The 22,615-nt window shown below is 44.6% G+C and overlaps 1 protein-coding gene across 1 annotated transcript in view; it reads right to left on the bottom strand.

Annotated features, from left to right (window-relative positions):
• Positions 1 to 22,615, bottom strand: part of LOC138448430 (NACHT, LRR and PYD domains-containing protein 12-like) — a 434,278-nt gene that overhangs the window by 236,422 nt on the left and 175,241 nt on the right. The window contains exon 4 of the mRNA XM_069604690.1: positions 11,421 to 11,598. Within this exon, the coding sequence (XP_069460791.1) occupies positions 11,421 to 11,598 (178 nt within the window). The remainder of the gene's footprint in view (positions 1 to 11,420; positions 11,599 to 22,615) is intronic.

The raw sequence follows: 22,615 nt of genomic DNA, 5'->3' as shown, positions 1-22,615 counted from the left end.
TTGTTATTTTCACTGCCCACCATAGAGGAGATAATATCCTTGGTCAGTACTGCTTTGTCATTTGTCCAAACCCTAAACCATAGCTGTATTGGTTCTAATCTCAGCATGTATTCAATTGGGGATAGCTGCGTAATTTGATGCTGAACGCAGCAAACCCAATATGTGTTTAAAAAAAATGTCCACTACTGATAGGGGACAGGTTTTGCGAAAGCCCCACACACTGGCACGATATAAAGCTACTGCCTTAGATTTGGCATTATAAATCCTCAGTATCACTGGGATTGGTTGTGCCTCACAGAGGTTAGAGATCTTTTTATGCCCCCTATTGCCTGCTAGATGCCCGTTTTGATACATGAGCTTTGCCAATGCATTGGGCCTCATTACGAGTTTGGCGGTAACCGTGCCCTTAATAAGGGCACGGCTACCGCCAAACTCGCTACCGGCACCCGCGAATGGGCCATTACCGGCCCATTACGAGTTGAATGGGCCGGTAATTGCCCATTCGCGGGTGCCGGTATGGCCGGGCTCCCGATCCCCATTCTGCCACATAGGGCAGAATGGGGGTGGGGAGCATGGTTGCACCGGTGCAATCACGAGTTCTGCTTGCAGGTGACACTCTGCACGCCTGGTCTGACCAGGCGTGCAGATCGGCAACCGCAAGCAGAACTTGTAATGTGGCGGTATGGTAACAGCACCGGTAGCACTACCAGCGCCTTTGTTGCCTTACGGCCACATTCGTAATAAGGCTCATTGTGTAGTAAATGTGATGCCCAGGTAGTCATACGCTTTAGTGTAAGGGAGACGTTTGCCATTAACCAAGATGTGCTGATTTTTTAACTTGGGAGTCTTGCCCGTTGGGTGACAGATTAAAGTGCTGATTTAGAACCATTTATCTGCAGATCGAGGCCATTCTTGTACGTGGTGTAGACTTCCGATAGGATCTGTAATGCACGGGGGTCCTTGCCAGTAATGCAGTGTCGTCCACATATGCTAGTACTGGAATATATTGTGTAGCAAAGTGTGGGACATCAGCATTACTTCTCAATAAATTGTTTGTCAGGCCATTTGTGTACAATAAGAAAGGTAAGAGGGCAGGAACACACCCCTGTCAGACTCCTGCCTCCACAGGGAACAAGGGAGTGCAGTGTCCTTTATTTCCCATTCGAAAACATGCCATGTTGCCTGTATGTAGGCTTAAGAGAATGTTGACAAGGTCTGTCGGCCAATTCATGGATCTGAGACACTGCCAAAGTTTCACCCTATTTACCTTATCAAACACAATGCTCAGATCCATGAAAGTCATGTATATTGGTTCTCTGTTCAGACATCAGGAATTTGCAGAAATCAGGAAGAGGTTCAGGGCCTGTTCCTTAGTTCCCACACCCTGACAGAACCCCATCTGGTTGTTGACTAGAATGTTTTGCCCTTCAACCCATTTTTGAAGGTGCTGCAAAACAACCCTTCCAAATAGCTTGAACTGGGAATCCAGCAAAGAAATTGGTCTATAGGCATCCGGGAGGTCTCTGGGACCTTTTTTAGCCTTCCTCCAGGATGCAGAGAAGAAGTGCACCACCAACATATTATAGAAAATTGTTGTTAAAACAGGGGCCCAAAACATTTTGAAGGAGGGCAAAACTTCAGAGGGGAGACCGTCCGGGCCCGGCCTCTTCCCCCTGGCAGATAGGACTTGGTTATGGTGAAAGCGCCTACAGCGTGACCATGATGTTGGATCTTCTCCAGTAGTCCCAAACAGCTCCTCCATGATGATAATCTCAGGAGATTTTGCATATAATGCGGTGACATTATCTACTCAGCCCTTATCTTGTACCTTCACCATTATTAAGTCGCACTGAGAGCAATGTTTTGGGCCTTAGGTTACCATTTCCCAAAAACTCGAATTTGAAAAAGAGGCTGCTGACATCAGGTCATCCCATGCTTTATCATCAAGCTCCATTTTTCTAGCTATAATCGCTGTTTTGTAGGTTGATCGTGCCAGTATCACCTGTTGTTTATCTGATGGGGATTCTCTTAGGGCCTTCATTAGTACTGCTTTGGCGTCCTTGCATTCATCATTGAACCAATTGACTGCCTTTGGTTCCTTGTACTCCGTTCTTTCTGTGACAAAGTTAGCAGTGATTTTCGGTGTTAAATTCTGTTAGTGGTCTAAGACCCTTTCTGCGGTGCACCCCTTGGCTAGTATGGCAGTTAATCGGTTACTATTTTCGTGTATGATCAACGGTTGTATTGTTCTGCTGATACTAGTATCCCATCTAATTATTTTTCTGTTACCAGAAACCATATTATTTAGCATTGGAAACATTGGGAGTCATTACACCCTGGAGGTAGTCATGCCGCTATTTGCAGCATGGCTACCCCCATTCCGGGTACCGGGTCTGGGTTCCTGGAATGGGGAAATACCGGGCATTCTGACCTTGGGGGGGCCAGTATTTCCCCATTCCAGGAACCCATCCCCATTCCCATTCGAGCCCCCATAGGGCTCAATGGGAATGGGGAGCATGCTATCAACGGGCCCGTTAATGACGGGCCCGTTGTTAGCGTGCTGGTCTGCTCGCGGGACCCGCTAAGGACGCCTGGTAAAACCCTGCGAGGAGACCTCGTAATGAGGCGGTAGGGGGTTAATGGGGCCGGCAGCTCTACTGGCCTCGTTAACTCCCTACCAGCAGGGTCGTAATGACCCCCATTGCCCCCTCCGAAATGCCTTTACAGACCCCAAATTTTAGAAACAATGGATAGTGATCAGTTAAGTTACGTCAGTACATAGAATTCCTTCATCCTTTTCCAGAGCCTTAATGAGATACTATTATTTATTTAATTGCTTATGGTTTACATAGAACAACTTTGCAATAAAATCAGCAATTCATTATTACAAATACAAATACACAAATAGAAATGTAATCGCTCAATTTAAAATCAATTCCAAAAATGTTAAAAGTGCAATATATAATGAATTTGAATTGCTATTTAAAATCCTTATCCAAAGCATTTCAGGATTTAGAAAAGACTCATTAACATCAAATCGAGCAAAGGTTTCAAGATGCTGCACTTGAAGAGCACAGCACACAATTACAAGGTGGAACAATGTTTTGACATCTTTGGCACAATATCTAAAACAGTGTAAATTCCTTGGGATATTTTTCCTTGCTCCCAAGACATCCCCAGTTGAAAATAAATTCAGTTTAAAACACATTGCATGTCTGTGGGTTCTCGAGGGATGCAATGCACAGATAATCTGATTTACCTATACTATTTGCAAATGTGTGCTTCCCTGGCATATCATTCTCATGGCGGCCCTTGATGGATCTTAAGCCCCACTCATTAAGCCAGTGATAGAATTTAAGGCCATTCACACAAGGCCTTGGGAAACATGGGCTACGTCACACCCAGGTCTGGATGGTTCACTACCTTCCAGGCCAATGCTTCTAAAAAGGCGAGAGGATGTCCAAATGGTGGCCTAGCCAGATTACTGAAAGTTTGCTGGGAAGCTGCATCATTGACCCTACAATATCCTTCATCGCATTTGCAGTTCACCTCTGCTAAAGAGGACCCTGCATTATATTTTGGTAGCTTCTATAATCAGGTGGGCAAAGACAGGGGAGAATCCACCCCTGCCAATTTAAAATTAAGGGCAGCAGAATCAGAATTTGCCTCTTGGGAGCAGAATAGTAATGTGGAAATCGTGAGGAGGCCATTGAGGGACACAAACAAACACAAATCCACATGCAGTGATGTCCCTTGACACACATGTGACACCTCTACCCGGCACTAGCTTTTCAGTCAAGAGCGTTTTTCATTTTGGGACATATAGTTGTGCTTTTTCAAAACTTGTAAAGTTACTCACTTGAGGGCGCTTCCAGGAATGAAAGGTGACATAATATTTACATGTACGGTGTCAGTGGTCAACACCACGTTAAAAAAAAAAAATTACAATGACAAGTGTTTTGAACGTGGTTTGAACGTAGGGTCATCTAAATCAGGGACCTCTAAATCAGGTGAACATTAGTTAGAGAGCTAATTGGCAGTCCACGAGGGGCCTCATTGGCCCTTTCCTGGGTGCCTGAAGTGGTAAAGTTTTTCCGTACAAGAATTCATTTAGTAATTCCTTTGTAATTAAACTTCCAAAGTTTTGCGATTTTTCTCTCATTTTAATTCTGGTGAGATTTTGTTCCAAAGCAACGGAACTTGAGTTATCAGGGAGGCGCTGCTCAAGCTTCTTTTCACTAGGTGGACAGTTGTCCGTTTTTTTAGCAGATGAAGACCTGAGGTTTCTTCCTGTTTTACAGATCACGACATGTTTGGTGAGCTATTTTGGATGGCTGTTTTCCAGTAGCTTCGATGTGTGGTGCATAGTGTTTTGAGTGTCATTTTCTTCGATTTTAAGGATTGCAATATGTGGTGAACGAAAATGTTACGGTAAAAACACATTAAAAAATGATTGTCTTTGTAACAACGTCATACCCATTTTTGAGCTTAACATCAAATTAATTGGATGTCATCTGCATGGAGTATAACAGAAAGTGGGTGCATGTAGGCTCTAAGAAGTCAGGCTGTAACTGAGGATCCCAGAGGAACACCACATTATAGTATTGAGGGGGCTGCTGTGAGGACTTTAACTTGTTCACAGCCTGCAACGTTTCCTCTAATTATTTTTCTCTAAGTGCGGAAATGGTTTGCTTTTGTGCGCACATTAATTTCCATTCATGCAAGTAACTAAGGAGGTAGGTCTTTTTGTGAACATGCATAGTGTGAGGGTGTCTAAGAAGGAAGCTGACACAAAGGTGGCATGGTGGTGGGTATAGACTTTTATGTGTGCATAAGGAAAAGGTCCTCACTATCCCTGTCTTCTAAGAGGGGTTTCCCTACCTTAAAAATAATACTAAATGGTCTGTCAGAATTTTCGTTAAATTAATCTCCACCATCTTGTGTGAAACCCTACTTCTATGCCTCACACTACAACTAAAGGATAAACTAACAGAAAGCTCCTTCTCCTGGAGAATGCCCCCCTTCTCCCTCTCCTTGGATAGTGTTCAAAAGAATTTTCTCTTGCAACAAAACCAACCGGGGGAATTACTCATTCCCCAGGCGTGCAGGTTCCTATACTGGCTTCATATACTTTCAAGTCCAGGAGAATGGATCCCTTCTCCTGGTGTTTCCGGCACAAGTCTCAGTTCAGGACCAAGAGAATGCATCCCTTCTCCTGGTATTGCTTGGCACAGTTCACAACACGGCCAGGGCAAATGACTCCCTTGCCCTGGCTTCTTTGTCACAACTCCTGGTTCAGTAACAGGAAAATGACTCCCTTCTCCTGGTATTGCTTGACGTACCATTACCTTCTTTGGTGGTCAGTCGTCCTCGCTTTACCACTGTGACGAGGAAGATGTCCTCTAATACTCTCAGTATCAACTTCCAGGTCCCAGACCCTTCTCTGGTGGTTTTTGGTTTTCTCTTTCCCACTGGGACGAGGAAGATTTCCTCTAATGCTATCAGTTTCTACTTTCGGGTCCCAGACCCTTCTCAGGTGGTTAGTGGCATTTTATTTCCCACCGTAACAAGGAAGATGTCCTCTAATGCTCTCAGTTTCTGTTTTGGGGTCCCAGACCCTTCTCTGGTGGTTAGTGGTTTTCTCTTTCCCACTGTGATGGGGAAGATTTCCTCTTATGTTCTCAATATTGGCTTTTCTGTCCCAGATCCTTCTTTGGTTATACCCTGTAGCGGCGTTCCCACTACTGAGGTGAGCGAGAGCTTCATGAACCAGCCTCCCTTCAACCCTTGCATCCCCTACAGGTCTCCCATACCTCCCGTTACCTTTTCTGGGATTGCGCTATGTCATTGTGACTTCCTGGGACCGCAGGTCTTCTCTCCAGCTCTTCTGGTACACTGCCTTTTATACGTCTGCTACACAGAACTTCTGAGTCTGTTCCACGGCTCTGCTCAGTCTTCGGTCTGGGTTCACTCCTGCAGAATCCGTGGAGGACTTCCACAGCACTTCACTGGCGTCCTCTTCCCTCCAGTCTTTCGGCTGCGCCTGGCTCTCTCGTACTGGCTCGCCTCCACCTCTGCTGCCAGACACGGTAGGGTTTGACAGAGCCGCGCTTGACACAGCTGGGTTTGACTCATTTGATTGTCCATTTTTATACTTTGTATCCAGTTCTGCTCAGGCGGATTGTAAATCTCCTTTGTCTCTGTTAACGGCTTACTCTTCATGCCACCTCGTCCTAGTACTTTTGGCTTTATCTCCTATGTTACAATAATACATAGGTTTGCTTTCAAGGAAGTGATTCTGAACAGACGGAAGGGCTAGGGAATGTTGTGGGATGACAACATTCAATGAGCTGTACCCCAGTTGATCGTCCTTGTCCCCAGAGGGGGAGTCCCTCCCACACTAAATCACCCCTAGAGGGACTATTGGATAGTGACTGCACCTCCCTAGCCTCATGAGAGAGGGCGCACCCTGGGCAGAAGTGATGACACCTTGTGAATGTTCACATTAGTCAGTGAGCTATCTTCCCTGAAGAGAGTTTAGAAAGGAATTTACCCTCAGAGACAATGCAGACCGTGTTTTATGCCATTGGAGAAAATGCACTTGTCTATTACAAAAAAACTAATATTGCTTATCATGATGTGGCTGGCAAAAATGTAGACACGGTACATTATTTTATTTACCAAGTAGAATAATGGCATCTAAAAGGAGTGTGCCAGAAAACATGCCAATAATAGTGCACTTGAATTAAGTAATTCAGGGGTCAGGAGAATATGCCTCCCATAGAGTGTACCCAGAGGATAATTGTTTCAAAATAACTTCACCACACAGTATGATAATCAGAATTCCTGTGGCACTGCTTATCATCAACAATATATTGCCCTGTGAACAGAGCAGTGACAATGCTTACCCAAAACCAGCATTGCAGCTATAAAGGCAAACACACTACCCATTTATACTCCCTAAAATAAGAAAATGTGCCTAAAAAATATGCAATAAAAATATGCTCAACAAAAAATGGGAAACAACAAACATATAGGGGACTGCTGCTGCTTTTACCCATGAAGTTCCGCTGATATTTTTAAGTCGGTTACTAGCAGAGCAGGGGCATAGGACGAAGTTCTAATAATATTACTGCCCGATCTCAAGAGGACATTTAAGGGGAAATAACATCTTCTAATAAGCATTAAGAAGTCATATTAGCAAAGCAAATTACTGTTACTCCCTGGAAAATCATTTGATTCCAAGTAGGGAGTAAAATCCCATCAGAGCTGTGCTTGCAGCCCTGATATAGGATGTGAAATGATTGGACACAAAACCGCATATAGTTGTTTTACCCACCGTACCTCACCACACCCTAGCCTAGATGAAATTCAACAAGAGCATCACTGAGCGTTCTTATGGGGCCCCTTTCAAGAAGATCACCTACATTTGCCTTTTAAGTTAATAGCAGCAATACTCAGAAGTACAACAAATGGAGTGCCTTCTCCTGTAACTCAACCCCTTCTGCTGTAGTTCACTGTCATCGGTTAAAAAAGAGAATTTGGGATGCTAAAGGGACTAAACACAGGACATATGATTACATTGAACAGTCCTCAGCAGCTAGAAATACAGAGAAGCAGAAGGTGCAGTTTCCTATACTGTTACTAGAGTTTCCTATCCTTTAATGCAAACAAACAGCACATTTCCTTCTCTGTAGTGTACTGCCAAAATGTCTGACTTTGGCTTTTAAATGTTGATGATTTGCTCTTCCTTCACCACAATAAGTGTAACCCTGTGCCTTTCTCCACAACCCTCCATGGACACTCCCCCCCTGTTCCTGTGTTAGCCTCCAATACTAGTTGACAGGGCTCTGTAAAAATCGAGGAATAGCAGAAGTAAAGCACAACACTCAAGGGGATATTTGCACACCAACAATACTTTGCAAGCAAAACATATTTAAAGAGTCACGTATTATTATGGGCAGTTCAAGAACATGTCATGAATCTACATACACATAAGTACTTTGCAGTGAAACAAGATTGTTTGCAACATCCCCCACACTAATATTGTCTGGTAGGATTATACAATTGCTCAGGGAAACCATTTTTGTATAGCAGAGAGTTACCACAGTCTTTGTTAAGTATTATGCCCAATGACACTCCCAAAAACCTGGAAATGATGCAGATTATGTGAAAAGCATTGTAGCTCTCTGTATATCTGTTGCCCTAGTGCTATATGTAAGCAGTGCTAGGCATATTCCATAACCAATGTCCCTTGCAGCCCAAGTAAATGTTATTGCAATCTTGTTCTCCACTCATAGGGTAATGTTAGCAATGCTAAAGTAGGTGAGGCCGAGTATGGCATTTGTCTGAATTCAATATGTATTTGAGTATTATAATGCATTAACTTGTAAGCGTACCATTTCAAAGTGCACGTGTGATATGCGTACAAAGAATAGGAAGCATGGGATAAGATTATACATTAAAGTAGTCTACAGTCAGTATCCAATATGTCAGCTGACAGTTGGGCTACAATATGGATGACATATTTGCTAAGGGACCATGACTAACAGAAATTCTGATGCTTGCATGGTAGTCATATTACAAAAAACATTAAACAAGTGGATGTAGGTACAAGTCAGGTAACCTTTCATAGAGCCACCAGAAGGAAGAACCATGGCTGCCAGGAAATAGCTAAATGTGTCTATTGGATTAAAGTTAGTCCTAACATAAAAGCGTGGCAGAGTCAAGTATAAGAGTCATGGGTGGGGAGGGAATGTTATTCGGTTAATGTGTGCAGGCATATCTTAGCTCTTTTGGAGAAAGGCGTTCATATTGGAGGGTTTCAAGGACATGCTTGCATAGTAGATAATGTAAATAGGCAACACTAGAATACAAAGACTTCTTAGTATAATTTAGCTATAATAAAAAGTAAGCAAATGTCAGTTAATGTGGCTTGTGCCTTATTTTAATTCTTGAGAAGGTGGGAAATGTCTGTATGTGCCCCTAAAACTCTTCTGAGCGGCACCCAGAGGGAAACTGGGCAAGCGCACATGCGCACAGCTTAGAGGGAACACACAGGTACACTACTAATGAACATTGAAAAGTAGGCATTCACTGGGGCATTGTCAGAGGTGTGGCCAAGCAAATGTAATTCTGCGATGATTAGTACAACAACATATAAACCTTTGGTCAAGTATTTCCCATACTTCCCTCAGCACCGAATGTAGCCTAGGTAAGGTGGAAAGTGTGGCAAAATGCACCAATCACTACACTGGGGGTCATTCCGAGGTGGGTGGTAAGGGATACAGGGCACCGGTAAGGAGACCGGTGCCGGTAATCCCTTTCCGCCCAATTACGAGGTCCCTTAGCAGGGTAAAGGACGTGTGGTCTGACCACACGTCCTTTACGGGTCCCGCTAAGGGACCAGGGCGCTAATAACGGGCCTGCTCTTCGCGAGCCCGTTATTAGCGCCCTCCCCATTCCCATTGAGCCCTATGGGGGCTCAAATGGGAATGGGGAATGGTTGGTTCAATGGGGACTTACCGGTCTCTCCAGGGTCGGAAGGCACCGGTAAGTCCCCATTGAACCAGACAGGTGCCGGACCCAGTATTGGAGGCAGCCATGGCGCAAATAGCGCCATGGCTACCTCCAAACTCAGATTGACCCCCACTGTCTTTATGATGAGTATATGAACAAGTGGCATTTATGAAAGTATATATACATATATATTTTTTACAGGAAATTATAGCTCTGTTAAAAATGGGATTACACATTTTTCATAATGCACTGCCTATGTTTCAAACATATATGGCTAGTGAGACTAGCATATAATAACACATTGGGCCTCATTACGAGTTGGGTGGTATTCCAGTGGTAAATTCGACAGAATACCGCCCAATGCAATTACAATTACCGATGGATTACAAGTGGCGGTGGTGGTGTAAATCCCCATTTGTTTGGAGTCGGACTCAATGGGGCATTTTTGGCAGAAATATTGCTGCGGTAATTCTGCTGAAAACGGGCAGATAATCGGCAGATTTAATTCCAGCTCATAGCTGGAGGTGAATCCTCCATCTTTCCACCTAACTCATAGTTCCAATGTTGTAGATAACTGGGAATTTGATAGCACTAGCTGGAAATGTTGTAAGTACCTCAGCATTCAATGGCAGTGATTGGTAACTGTGTGACTAACTTACCATTTGATATCAATGGATGACTTCATTGTGAGTACATGGGTATTTTAATACAATCCATGTGAATGGCGTGAGTGCTTGGTCTTTTGATAGCAGCATCTGACAAATGTGTGTCTATCTGTACATTCAAGGGCTTTAACTTCACAATGATATGAGCAGCTGTGCTTTCATTGGCAATACCCCCACCTAATCCGACCAGACCCCCAACGCTGTCATCCTTTATCTATCCTAATCTTTTTATTCTGTTCTGAAAATGTTTTAACTTCTTTTTCATCTTCTCCCTTTGAACTTTGTAAAACACTTTGAAATCCTCTGGATTGTGATAGCGCTGTATAAAGGTATCCATAAAATAGTGTGGATAGAGGAGCATGTGAAAGCAATCCTTAAACATTGTCTCATTACCTTGGTCTGGACTACCAGTTACAGTACCAATTCCAATACCTTGAAATGCATGTGAGTACCTGGTCCATTAACGATAGCACCTGCCAATGGCATGCCGACCTGGGAATTTGGTGGTAGTATTTGGTATTTGTGTGACCTGGGCATTTGATGACCTTACCTGGCTATAGTGTGTGTAGCTGGTCTTTGATGAAATATCTGGCAAGTGTGAGGGCATCTGGGCATTTGATATATACAGTTGCCCAATGATGTGAGTAGCTGGTCACCTGATCTCAATGTATAGACATGTTGTGAGTACCTGGCAATTTTATGGCCTTCCCCAGCAATTGTCTGAGTACATTGGCATAGATGGTAGTACCAGCTGTGAGATAGCAACATTTCATGAAGTGAGTGAGTACTAGGGCAGGGGATGGCAAGAGGTGATAAATTGGGAATTTCTTTATCTGTACAAACTTATCAATAAAACTATCCATTTATTTATTTCATGATTCCTCCTTTCTCTCATCACTGTTTAGGTAGCTCCTCTATCCTTTGTACACTTTTAGTGATCACGTTGCCTTTCCCCTTTGGCTCTTTGTGTTTCTCTTAGCCCAACAACCCCCTTCCCTAAACACGAACAGTCCCACTTTGGTGCTGCATATTGCAGCAAGAAAGAATCTATTTTGACATCATCCTTCCTATCTAAACTGCTTCAGATGAAAAAAGCTATAACACTGAAAAAGATTTTTGGGTTGATGTTTTAATGTTCCATATTGTTCCTCTTGATAATTTGACTGAATACTAGTTAACACCCTTACTGGTTGTTTGCTATGCCTATACCAACCACTGTATTTACACAAAACGTACCATTTTCTGTAATTTCATCCACAATTCCCAGAAGATTGGGGTGGGAGTAATTTCTCTGCAGAGCGTATAGACTCTCCCACAGCAGCTTGGTGCTATTTCCATTCTTCTCAAACATATCCTCCAGCAAGAGGGACGCAGCAGCAGAGTAACCACATTGTTTGCCCACTTCTCTGTACATCTGAAATACAAATCGATTTACTGGGATAAATATTAAATTTGGGATGAGGAGATTCCTGAAAATATCATACTATTTTTGAACACAGTAGTGTTTTTTCTAAGAGCTGAGAAAAAGAATTACAATAATCCATATATTCATTTTTATTCCATTAAAGTAATTTTAAATAAGGAAACTAGACAAAAGTTTAAATCTGATATGGGATACATTACTCACTGTAATTGTATTTCTGATGCTTGTATCTTCTTTGATTCACATGCTAGTGGTAGCCGCAGAGTATTACATTTTTTATTTTTGAAACTGAAAAAGGGACGTCGACAGGGCGTGCCAGTAATACTAACCCTAGTGTGATGTCTCCTGTACCCATGATCCTTAACGCGTCGAGGGCCCTCAGATTGTTTTGTTTCTGACATGAGGTAGCATGAAGTGTAGCGTGAGTACAGATGTAATAAAGCAGATAAGAGTAGATAAAGCCAGAAAACATATATGGACCTTCTACTCCACAGGGGAGGAAGAGTGGGCGCATGTAAATCTAAGCAGATAAAAACATCAGAAATGTGATTACGGTGAGTAATGAATCCCTTCTTAGGCTTGTGGATCTGCTTAGATAATATTCAATGCTTAGACTAGCGAGCAGTGTCCGGCGATGGTGGTGGGTTGTGAGGAGGTACAGTGTCAAATAGATGTTTTAGCACCACTTGTCCCGCCTCTGGATCTGTTTTATAATGTGTGTCACTGCAGTAATGCTGAGTAAAGGTATGTATGGAACTCCATGTAGCTTCTTTGCAAATGGTATCCAGAGGGTCCTTTGCAATAAAGGCCAAGGTAGGTCCTATACCCCTGGTAGAGTGAGCTCTTGGTGTGAAAGGCAGAGTTTTATTTGATAGGGAGTAGCAGAGCTGGATGCATTTCACTATCCATCTGGAGATGGCGTTTTTAGAAACGTGATCACCTTCCCTGCCGGGTGCTATGGAGACAAATTTCTGGTCTGTTTTTCTTGTTTACATAGTAAACAACTGCCCTCCTTACATCTAGTGTATAGAGGTTCTTCTCAGCTTAGCTTGAAGGATTTTGAAAGAAAGTGGTTAGTTCAATGGATTGGTTAACATAGAACTTGGATATGAATTTAGGTGAAAACCTAGGGTGTGTTCTTAGTACCAACTTGTCTTTGTGCATAACAAAGAAAGGGTCTTGCACTGACAAAGCTTGTAGCTCACTGATGGAGGTGATGGCCATCAGGAAAGCTGTCTTCTATGTTAGATGTTTAAGGCTGGGTTTGTGCATAGGCTCAAAGGGAGAACCTATGAGCTTTGAGAGTACCACATTGAGATCCCACCCTGGAGGGGTAAAATATCTTTACTCCCTCCATGAAACCTTTACAATAGGGACTTTCCACCAGGACACCTTGTTTCAAGAAGTGATGTACGCGGATAGAGCCGCTGGGAGGTGAACCTTGATGGAGTTGAATACTAGGCGAGAGTTGTAGTGAAGAATGTGTGATGGAGTACATTCAATCGGGTTTACATTTTTTGACTGGCACCATATTACTAATAATTTCCATTTGTTACAGTAACAGTGTCTGGTGTTAGGTTTTCATACCTCCTTTAGGATTTTCATACACCTTTGAGGTCGTTTTAAATGACCAAACTCTATGGGCCTCATTACAAGTCACCCGGTATGGAAATAACGGTGGCGGTAAACCCGCCGCCACCGTTGTTTCCATACCGGGTGATCTCGAGTCCTGCAGGCAGAGGTGTAATTCCCGCCAGGTCTGACCTGGCGGGTTTAACACCGCCCGCCTGCAGGTGGACGTGGAAACACCGGCACCATCACATGATGGTGCCGGTGTTTCCATGGTCTCCATTTCCATTGAGTCCTATTGATCTCAATGGGAATGGGGATTTACCGAATTCCGCCCTCCGGAATTCCCGGGTCACCGGGGTTGTAATGCCGTGGTAATTCCGGGAATCACGGAGGCGGAATGGTAATACGAGTCCGGCGGTAACCGAGCCGAAAAAACTGTCAGGTTACCGCCGGACTAGTAATGAGGCGCTATGACTTCAAGAGTCAAGCTGGCAAATTCATAGATTGAGGATGTGGGTGTAGTGTTCTCCCCCCATGTTGGGTGGGCATGTTGACTGAGCACTGGATGGGTTGCACATTGCCAGTTTGAGCAGATACGGAAAACAAGGTTGTCTTGCCCACATTGGAGCAACCAGGATTAGAGTTGCTTGTTCATGGAGCATTTTGTGCACTATTCCGTTCAGTAGAGGTGTCGGTGGAAAAGCGTAAGCAAATTTCCCCGACCAACTCATCCATAGGGCGTTCCCCTTGGATCTGGGTTGGGGAAACCTGGATGCAAAGTCTGGGCATTGTGCGGTTTGGCTTGTGGCAAACAAGTCTAAAGGAGGATACCCCCCAGAGGGAAAAAGATATAATCTAAAATACCCACATTGAGTTGCCACTCATGTTCTTCGGGTAGGGGTTCTCTGCTTAGAGAATCTGCTAGAGAATTGAGGTCCCCTGGAATGTTTTGGGATACTGGCAACATGTTCCGCTTGAGTGCCCACTTCCAAATTTTCTGGGCTAATCTGGACAGACTTGGAGAGTGTGTGCCTCCCTGCTTGTTTATGTAGAACATGGCAGTGGTGCTGTGTGTGAGGACTTGCAATGTTTGACCTGCTAGATGCACCTGAAAGGCTTTTATTGCTTTGAGTACTGCTAGTAGCTCTTAAAGGCTGATGTGATTTTGGGTTGTGATCTGTGTCCACAGGCCATGCACTGTGTGATGGAGGTACTGGGGTCCCCATCCGGAGAGTGAGGCGTCTGTTGTAACTATTGCTTGCATTTCCGGATTGTGAAAGGGTTTTCCCATTCACAGATTTTCTTTTGTTCACCAGTATAGTGTTTGAATTAGGGTTAGCGAAACAGCGACTAGATCGTCCCACTGACTGCTTGCCTGAGACCACTGTTTGGCTAACCACTCTTGCATTGGGCGCATGCGTAACCGTGCGTGAGGAACTAGGTAAATACATGAAGCCATCATCCCAAGCAAGCACATTGCTTTGCTTACGTTTATTTGGCAACCGGCCAGATATTGAGGTATTTGCAGCAGTAGAACTGCTTGGTTTTGCTTGGAACAAGACTTGATTTTTTTTCTCGTTGATTGAGAATCCCAATTGGAACAGAAGATTGATTGTCATTTGGGTGTTTTGCTCACAAATTTGAGGGGATTCCCCTATTATCAGCCAGTCGTCCAGATAAGGGTACACTGGGATTGATTCTCTGCGTAAGTAATACATACCCTTTGAGCGGAGGCTATGCCGAAGGGTAGCACCTTGAATTGGTAGTGTTGATTTGCTCTTTTGAAGCGCAGGAATTTTCTGTGCGCTGGGAAAATTGAAATATGAAAGTATGCATCTTTCATGTCCAAAGTTGCCATGTAGTCCCCCTGTTTTAGCAGTGGGATTACTTCTTGTAGCGCTCTAAAACGGCATGCATTAAATGCACCGCTCTGCACAAAGGGTTTGTTTGTGAGCTGTCCCAGTGATTTCAGGGTGTCATACTCCTCCTTAGCACTTTTCAGTGCGTCCTCGACCACTTTCTCAAATAAGGCATTAGGCTAAATTGGCATATTTAAAAGGGTGGCTTGGGTTTCCAGATTGAAACCTGATTGAATGTAGCCATGCAGGATACAATCTGGCCTGCATTATCTGCTGGGTCCAGATTATTTTTCAGGATGCAGCTTGCCACCTGTTTACCTTCAGCTACTGTTTTTAAAAGTTGTGTTTTTAGGGGCTCCGGGGCTGAGTCTATTTGTTGTGAGATCTCGTTCCACGTGTGGCAATTATAACTCGCCAGGAGCGTCGTGTTGTTGGCTATCCTTACTTGGTAAGCACCCGAGAAAGCTACTTTCCTGCCCAATGTGTACATCTTTTTGCTCTCCTTGTCAGGAGGGGCTTCGGCAGAGCTTAAATGTGTGCCCGCTCTTTTCCTTGTTGTGGTCACCACAAGAGAATCAGGCTTTAGCTGCCCCCTGATGTACAATGGGTCTGACGGGGCTGGTCTAAACAACTTCTCAATGCGAGGGTTGACTACCCTTGTCAGGTTGCGGGTAAGTAAAGAAGGCTGAATACACATTTGGATAGACTGGAGCAGTGAATGAACTGTTCTGCAGATCTCTTATCCCCAAGGATGTCCTCTACAAAGTCTTTGTCGACTTGAGCCTCCTGGGGATCCATTTTTAAATGTTTTGCAGCTTTTAAAAGAAGACCATTATACTGCAGCTGGCTATCCACATGCAGAATCAGCTACAGGTTGGTCAATATGGTCTGGAGATTGGATGTTGTATACATCATCATCGTTATAATATTGGCCTGTATCCTCTATGTCCCCTTAGTCTTCTTGGTCTGCTATTGAGCCAGGGTCCTACGTACCTGTAGGGTCAAAATAGTATTGGTCGTCAGATATGTTTTGATAGGTAGAGGTTCTAGGCTGTGTCACGTCTAGGCAGGGTCTTTTGGCATCGGGCTGCCTATTATCTTCGCCTTGATGGGGTCGCTGGACGTTGGTAAGTTGATCAGGGTGTTGATCAAAAAAGTTAACAAAGCTAGACATTCTCCTTATTACTCTATCAAACTGTTACAGGGTCCATTGAGTGGAGCTTGGCAACACTGTGGGAACAGGGGTAGGGAAAGGCTATGGTGCAGGGATCTGTTTGTGGTGCATTGCCCCTCAGAGGGTGTCACTAGGGACAGAGTGTTCTTTATCCTTTGTAACTGATGATTTTGAGGATAGGGGCATCAGAGATTTTGAGTTTTTTGACATCTTGGATTTCAGGAGAGTGTCTGAGACACAAGAGGAGAGGGATTTATTTTCTGACCTTCCCTTCAACACTACGTGTGACTTATCGGTCGACGGCATGGTCAACTGTTGGCCATAGGGGAGGGGGTGTGGGTATTTAGTGTGGCGTGCATTGTGGGTGCTTGAGCCACCGGGTATCCTCTCCGTAGCAGAACTGCCGGCCTGCCTGTTGGAGTCAGGGGCTCGCACGAGGGAATCCGTCGGGTCCCGATCACCATCAGCGCTACTTAGGATGCTGTTGCTGCCATCTCTGGAGCCTCCCTCAATGTCCATGACGGCCTCGGCCTGCATGGTGTGGTGGGCCCAGTGTTTAGCCTTCCGGTCCTTTAGTGTCTTGGGCTGAAACAGTTTGCAGGACTTGCACTGTTTTTCGAAATGGTCCCTAGGAAGGCAGAGATTACACACCCTGTATGAATCCTTCCAGGGAAACTTCCTGCTACAAGAAGGACAACATTTAAATGGTGTGTTGTCCATAGTATGGAAGGATGGCAGCTCAGCGAGTAAAAGGAAGAATAGGGAAATAGGCATTCTCTAAATGAGATGAATTATGACCTCTCCCCACTCTCCCTACTGTGCAGGGCCGAGGCCCGTTGGGGCCTAAATAGGCCACAGCCAAAGTTCGTCAAGACGGATGAGTCGTTGTCATCGACGAATGGTCTTGTCTCGAAAGCCGTTGCTGGAGTTCTTGCGGTATAGAGCCGTCGAAAGGATAGGAAGAAAGTCTACATTTTAAACTTCGTATAAGTAATGGCGTTAGCCAGAAGAAGGAACTCTGCAACTTCCGTCCGACTATGATGGTGGAAAAAAACAATCTGAGGGACCTCGATGTGTGAAGCACCATGGAAACAGTAGACATCACACTAGGGATAGAATTACTGGCACGCCCTGTCGACATCCGTTTTCAAGTTTCAAAAACAAAAAATTTAATACTCTTGAGGCTACCCCTAGATGTCGGCCTATGCATAGCATGTGGTCTAAGCAGATCCACAAGCCTCAGAAATATTGTTCCTCCATATTAGTATAACAGGTTGACTTGTAGATCCCAAATATATGACCAAGTACTCCAATAAGCAACCCCGGGCAGCGTAGGTAGAGAAAGATTTATTTCCATTCATCTGTGCAGAAACAAACAAGGAAATGGGCATACTAACCCATCCCGAAAGTGTGGCCCCGGAACACAGAAACCTCAGTGATTCCATATGGTTTTCACAATGACCCTTAAACAGAGTAGTAAGCATAATACATTTAGTCGGTTGCATTAACAATCAACTTCTTAATGGTGCATCCGCTCACCTTGCTTGGCAAGACTTTACAATGCCATTTGAGACCCGTACAATTCTGCTAGCCTACCCACAATACACATACAGCCACATCTAGGGGATCTGTCCATTAAACTTAATAATAGCTGATCCGTCGTCTTGCGCCTATGCCTTCCCTTTTCTGCTTCTCAGGTGGTGCAACACGCCTCCTTTAAATGATGTGGTGTGTGTCAGTGGGTGTACATGTGCTCCAAACAGTGGTTAACATCACACTCACACAGGCCTTATGGGACTTTGAGTGTCAACCAATCACATTTTTTACCACACCACCTCCCAAAACATGGTTGTTGTCACTGCGTACTCCCCAGTTGCTGCAGCATTTTTGGCTCTGTCAGTAGCTCATGTACATCTGCGATTCATCGTAAATAAAAATACTGTGGTCTTCGACACACTTTTAGAATTCTGAGTCATAGATGAAGAGCATATAAACATTTATTCATAGGTCATCTGCATATGGTACCATACACATAACATTACTAGAAGGACTAACACCTTGGAAAATATACTGTATATGAATAATAATCTTAAATAACCTGATAACATTTTTGGAACAAATGTATGGATACAGACTTAGTAAGAAAGGACCAGGGTAATATACAATAGTGGCAATGGATACTTCGACGAAATGACCACTGCTCTGCAGGAGTAAAGGGATGAGTAGTGCATACACCTTCTACTCGGGCCCACACCACTACTAAACCAGCAGTGATCCCAATCATAAAGGTGAAACAGGCACATCCCGCAGCCATGCCTCCTTGGCCTCTTTTGGCAATGTGGGCCAAGGGCAGGCAATTCTCTTCAGGAGGGGTGTGAGGTGCTATAGTTGCAACCCAAAAGAAAATAGTATAGCGGTACCAAAATAAGAGAATGTCCAATCAAGGTTCTATACAAAATAGGGACCTTAAAAAAAAAACAGTCATTGCACACAACTAATTAAAAATAATAAAGACCCGCCCCTGTCAAGGAGCCTCATAGAAGGCAGACGTTGAGAATAAAGGGGCGCTCTGAGTGAAGAGAGGGGTGCAGGAAAATGATTTGAGAAGCAAAAGACAAAGAAGGGGGCTTAAAATCACTTGTCTCGTGAGGATAGCTCAGCGGCAACGTGCTCGCCTTGGAAGCAAGACGACTCGGAGCAACATAGGTTCAATCCCCGGGTCCGCACTTAGAAACCTCTGGGTATTGCGTGTGTTATAAATAACATATATAATATCATATCATATGGCTCTTTAAGGCAGACCAGCGGGACAGAGCCTCTTGAGGTCTTCGGTTTCTTGTCTTTGGGGTGCAACACCGTCGAGCCAGGCTTCTAGGCACTTTCTGAGTTGGTGATTCGCTGTTGCATTGGTGAGCTGGGTCAAACATGTGGTGCAAGCAGCAATCGCCCGTTGCCCAAAGAAGCTTGGGACAGGAAGGCCATGTCTGGGTCGGTGTAGATAACAAGTGAGCCAAGGCAGAAACCAACGCCCAAGGCTGTTCCTTGACTCAGTCAGATGGGGCCTTTGTTTGGAAATGACAGATTGCTCCCAGCGCAGCAAGGGGTGAAACAGGGTTGCATCTTACCTCTGCCTTGCTCTGTTTATACATCATTGACATTGCTGTCAAAAGTATTGAGCTACAAACTGAAACTCTTGCTTTAAATTGGGTCAAGATATCGCATAATACGACCCAGTTCCTGTCCCAAAGGCTCCACCGGGTTTGAAGACACAAGTGTAAGGGCCTCATAACAAGTTGGGGGGGTATCCCGGCAGTATTACCGCCGGGATACCTCCCAGGCTAATAGCATTAGTTCCACCCGGTCTGGCACTATTAGCGCCAGCTCAAGGGTTGAGCGGTAATGGGTATTCCCCATTGGATCCAATGGGGCATTTTCGGCACAATTAGCGCGTGCTAATAGCGCTGTGATAATTGCACCCGAAAATGGGCGTTAAGTTGGTGCATTTAAATGCTGCCAGACTTGTGATTGGGCGGACCCTTAAATGCAGCAGTAATAGCGTTACCACCGCATTTCAGGGCTACCGCCCAACTCGTAATGAGGCCCTATCTTTAATGTGTTGTGTGGACAAAATGGCTTAGAGAGTATCCGCTCCATGGGCTTAGGTTCATGAACAACCGCTCTTGTAAAAAGCAGATTCAAAAAAGTAATGCAACATTGACGCAGCAAAGTTCTGTGGTCCATAATCTTGCTTGCATTGGTTTTACACAATGCAAGCAAGAGACAGCTCTTTTATAGAGCAGTACTGTGGGGCCATTGCCCAGTCCCAAACTTAGATGTGAGAAAGACCTGTTTTCTTAAAAAGTAGATTGGCCCTTTCCCACAGTACAAGACATTGGGCCTCATTACAAGTATGGCGGTAAGGCAACAACGGTGCAGGTATCGGTACCTGCACCGTTGCTACCATACCACCATACTAGGAGTGCAGTTCGCGGGTGCCCTTGCAGCCACCAGGTCTGACCTGGTGGCCGTACCGGCACCCGCGAGCAGAACATGATGGTAATACCGGTAGCGTCATTAACGGTACCAGTGCTACCACCCTCCCCATTCCCATTGAGCCCTATGGGGCTCAAATGGGAATGGGGATGTACCGAGCCCGGCACCCACGGAAGGGCAATTACCCGTATCCGAGTTTGGTAAAACCGGCAAGCCTACCTCCAACCTCGTAATGAGGCCCATTGCCACAAAGATTAGAGATAGAGATGACTGGTTTTGACAGTGAAGTCGCACTGTTGTGTACTAGTTTTTGGACCTAACCCCAATTGATCAACTCTAAGGGGGCCTTACCAGACATGTTAAAGCAAAAGGATGGAATGTTGATGACCTTGGGTAACGCGGGTAAAGAACATGCTGCAAGAGTTTGAGCTACCTGTACTTTGGAATAACCCCAAGTGCATAAAGCCCCTACCCAAGTCTTTGGAGAGGCAGATCCACAAAAGGAAGTGTATGGAAAAGATGATGTCTTGCTCACTAGCAGAGCACACTTTGAACCTAAGGAAAACTGGGGATTTTGGAATTACCTTGACTGCGTGGAAGCTCCACTCGTCTGCGCACTTTATATCGAATTCCACCTGGTCACGCTCTCCCGGTGACGTTTGTGAAATCATGGAACCTTGGCAGTGTCTAGCAATCATCACTGTGGAGAGGATATGTTGATGAACATGTTCCTAATTGTTTATTCAATTGCCTTCATTGTATGATCCCCAGTGATCTAATTTGATGATACTTGTGATTGCCTTTGGCATTAGGCTTCTTATTCATGGCGAATATTTCTTTAAAATCCACAAAGTACCCAACTGTGATATTTGCTGTGTCTAATTAGCTTCACAATTTGTGTTTTGTAGGTTAAACATGTGTAAATACTCTACTACTGTTATTGACTGTAATGTATTATGATTGGTGATATGTAACTGGGTTTGTATTGTATGTCTTGAATGTTATGTTTTATTGGTGACTGCCTGTAAGACATTGGTCGAATAAAAGCATATGATGATGGATCGAGGTAGATGATCGTGTCATGGAATCGCTACTGAGACCAAAACGGGATTTCTCTTGTTCTGCCAGCTACATCAGGAATTCATGAAAAGTGCAGTACAAATACCTGTAATATACATGTAAAGATGTACATTCAAAAAGACTCTGAAGTTGCATTTGAATTCAGGGCCTTCAGTAGTGTCATATTCAATTTTACACTTTTTTTCGAACAGGCAGTGAAAACCCACAGCGTCAAAACCATACAGACATCGCCAAAGCATGGGGAAAGTTCCTAGGTTCACAGAACACTCATTTTTGATCTATGCATTTTTGAGCCAGGAAGCAGACATAATTCTTTCTCTTTTCTTACATCATGATACAATATAGACGGTGGCAGAAGCGCAGAGATAAACAGGGATGGACACAGTTGCAGGCATCCAGAGATAGACACTAAGACCAACACAACTCCACCGACCCCTTTGCAATGACAAACATGGCACAGAACTCGAGTGACATAGATCTGGGAGCTTACGCCCATTTTACTCTGACATTTTAGCAGAAAATATTTCCACCTTTGACCCCAAGTTGCCTTAATCCATTCCAAATCTTTCTAACGGTAAGTATATGATGTGGCAGATTTAAGATGTGCCGGAGTGCATGTTGAGGTAGCAGTGATGCTGGACAGGGTAACTGTGGCAAACAGATGGATGTGTTAGTGTCCTGAGGAGGCAGACCAGGTGACCTGGGGGTGTTTATGGTACAGGTGTAGGGGTCAGGGAGTGGTCTAGCAGGAGCAGGATCGGTGGTGGTGAAAGATGCATTCCAGGACAGTCCCATTTGAAGTTCTACCTAAGATGGACGACCTGACAGCAGATGTCACTTGTTTTGGGCAGACAGGGTAGACAGGCAGGAGTGCAATGAAAGGCAGGAGGAAGATGCACATGTAGGGGACAGAAGAAGGCGCACAGCGAGGAACCAGTGGTGAGAAAAGGCCTTTGGCGTGTAAGTTACACTCACAGCACACAGTATGTGGGTCATCATGACATCACGTGCGCACTTTCCACGCACTCTTCTGATGCATTCATGAGGCACATAAGGGGAATAAGCATTGGTCACTTGCCATTGGCATATGCACGTCCCAGTCAGATGACACTTTAGCAGTATATATCGGATGGCGAACACTCAAAACATCACGATTGAGAGGGGACAGCTTCAGAAGAAGGGATGACCTAAGAAAAAGAGGTTCACTGATGAGGAGCTTGTGATCCTAACAGACTTTGCGGAGGACCATCAAGTTGACCTCTATACACGGGCTGGCAGCACGCCTTCAGTGACAGAGTGTGCAGCGCTTTGGCAGTAGGTGACAAATCAG

This window comes from Ambystoma mexicanum, chromosome 1p, assembly GCF_040938575.1.
Source record: "Ambystoma mexicanum isolate Mex_15411 chromosome 1p, UKY_AmexF1_1, whole genome shotgun sequence".
NCBI classification, from domain to species: Eukaryota; Metazoa; Chordata; class Amphibia; order Caudata; family Ambystomatidae; genus Ambystoma; species Ambystoma mexicanum.
This window is presented reverse-complemented; position numbering and strand designations above follow the sequence as displayed.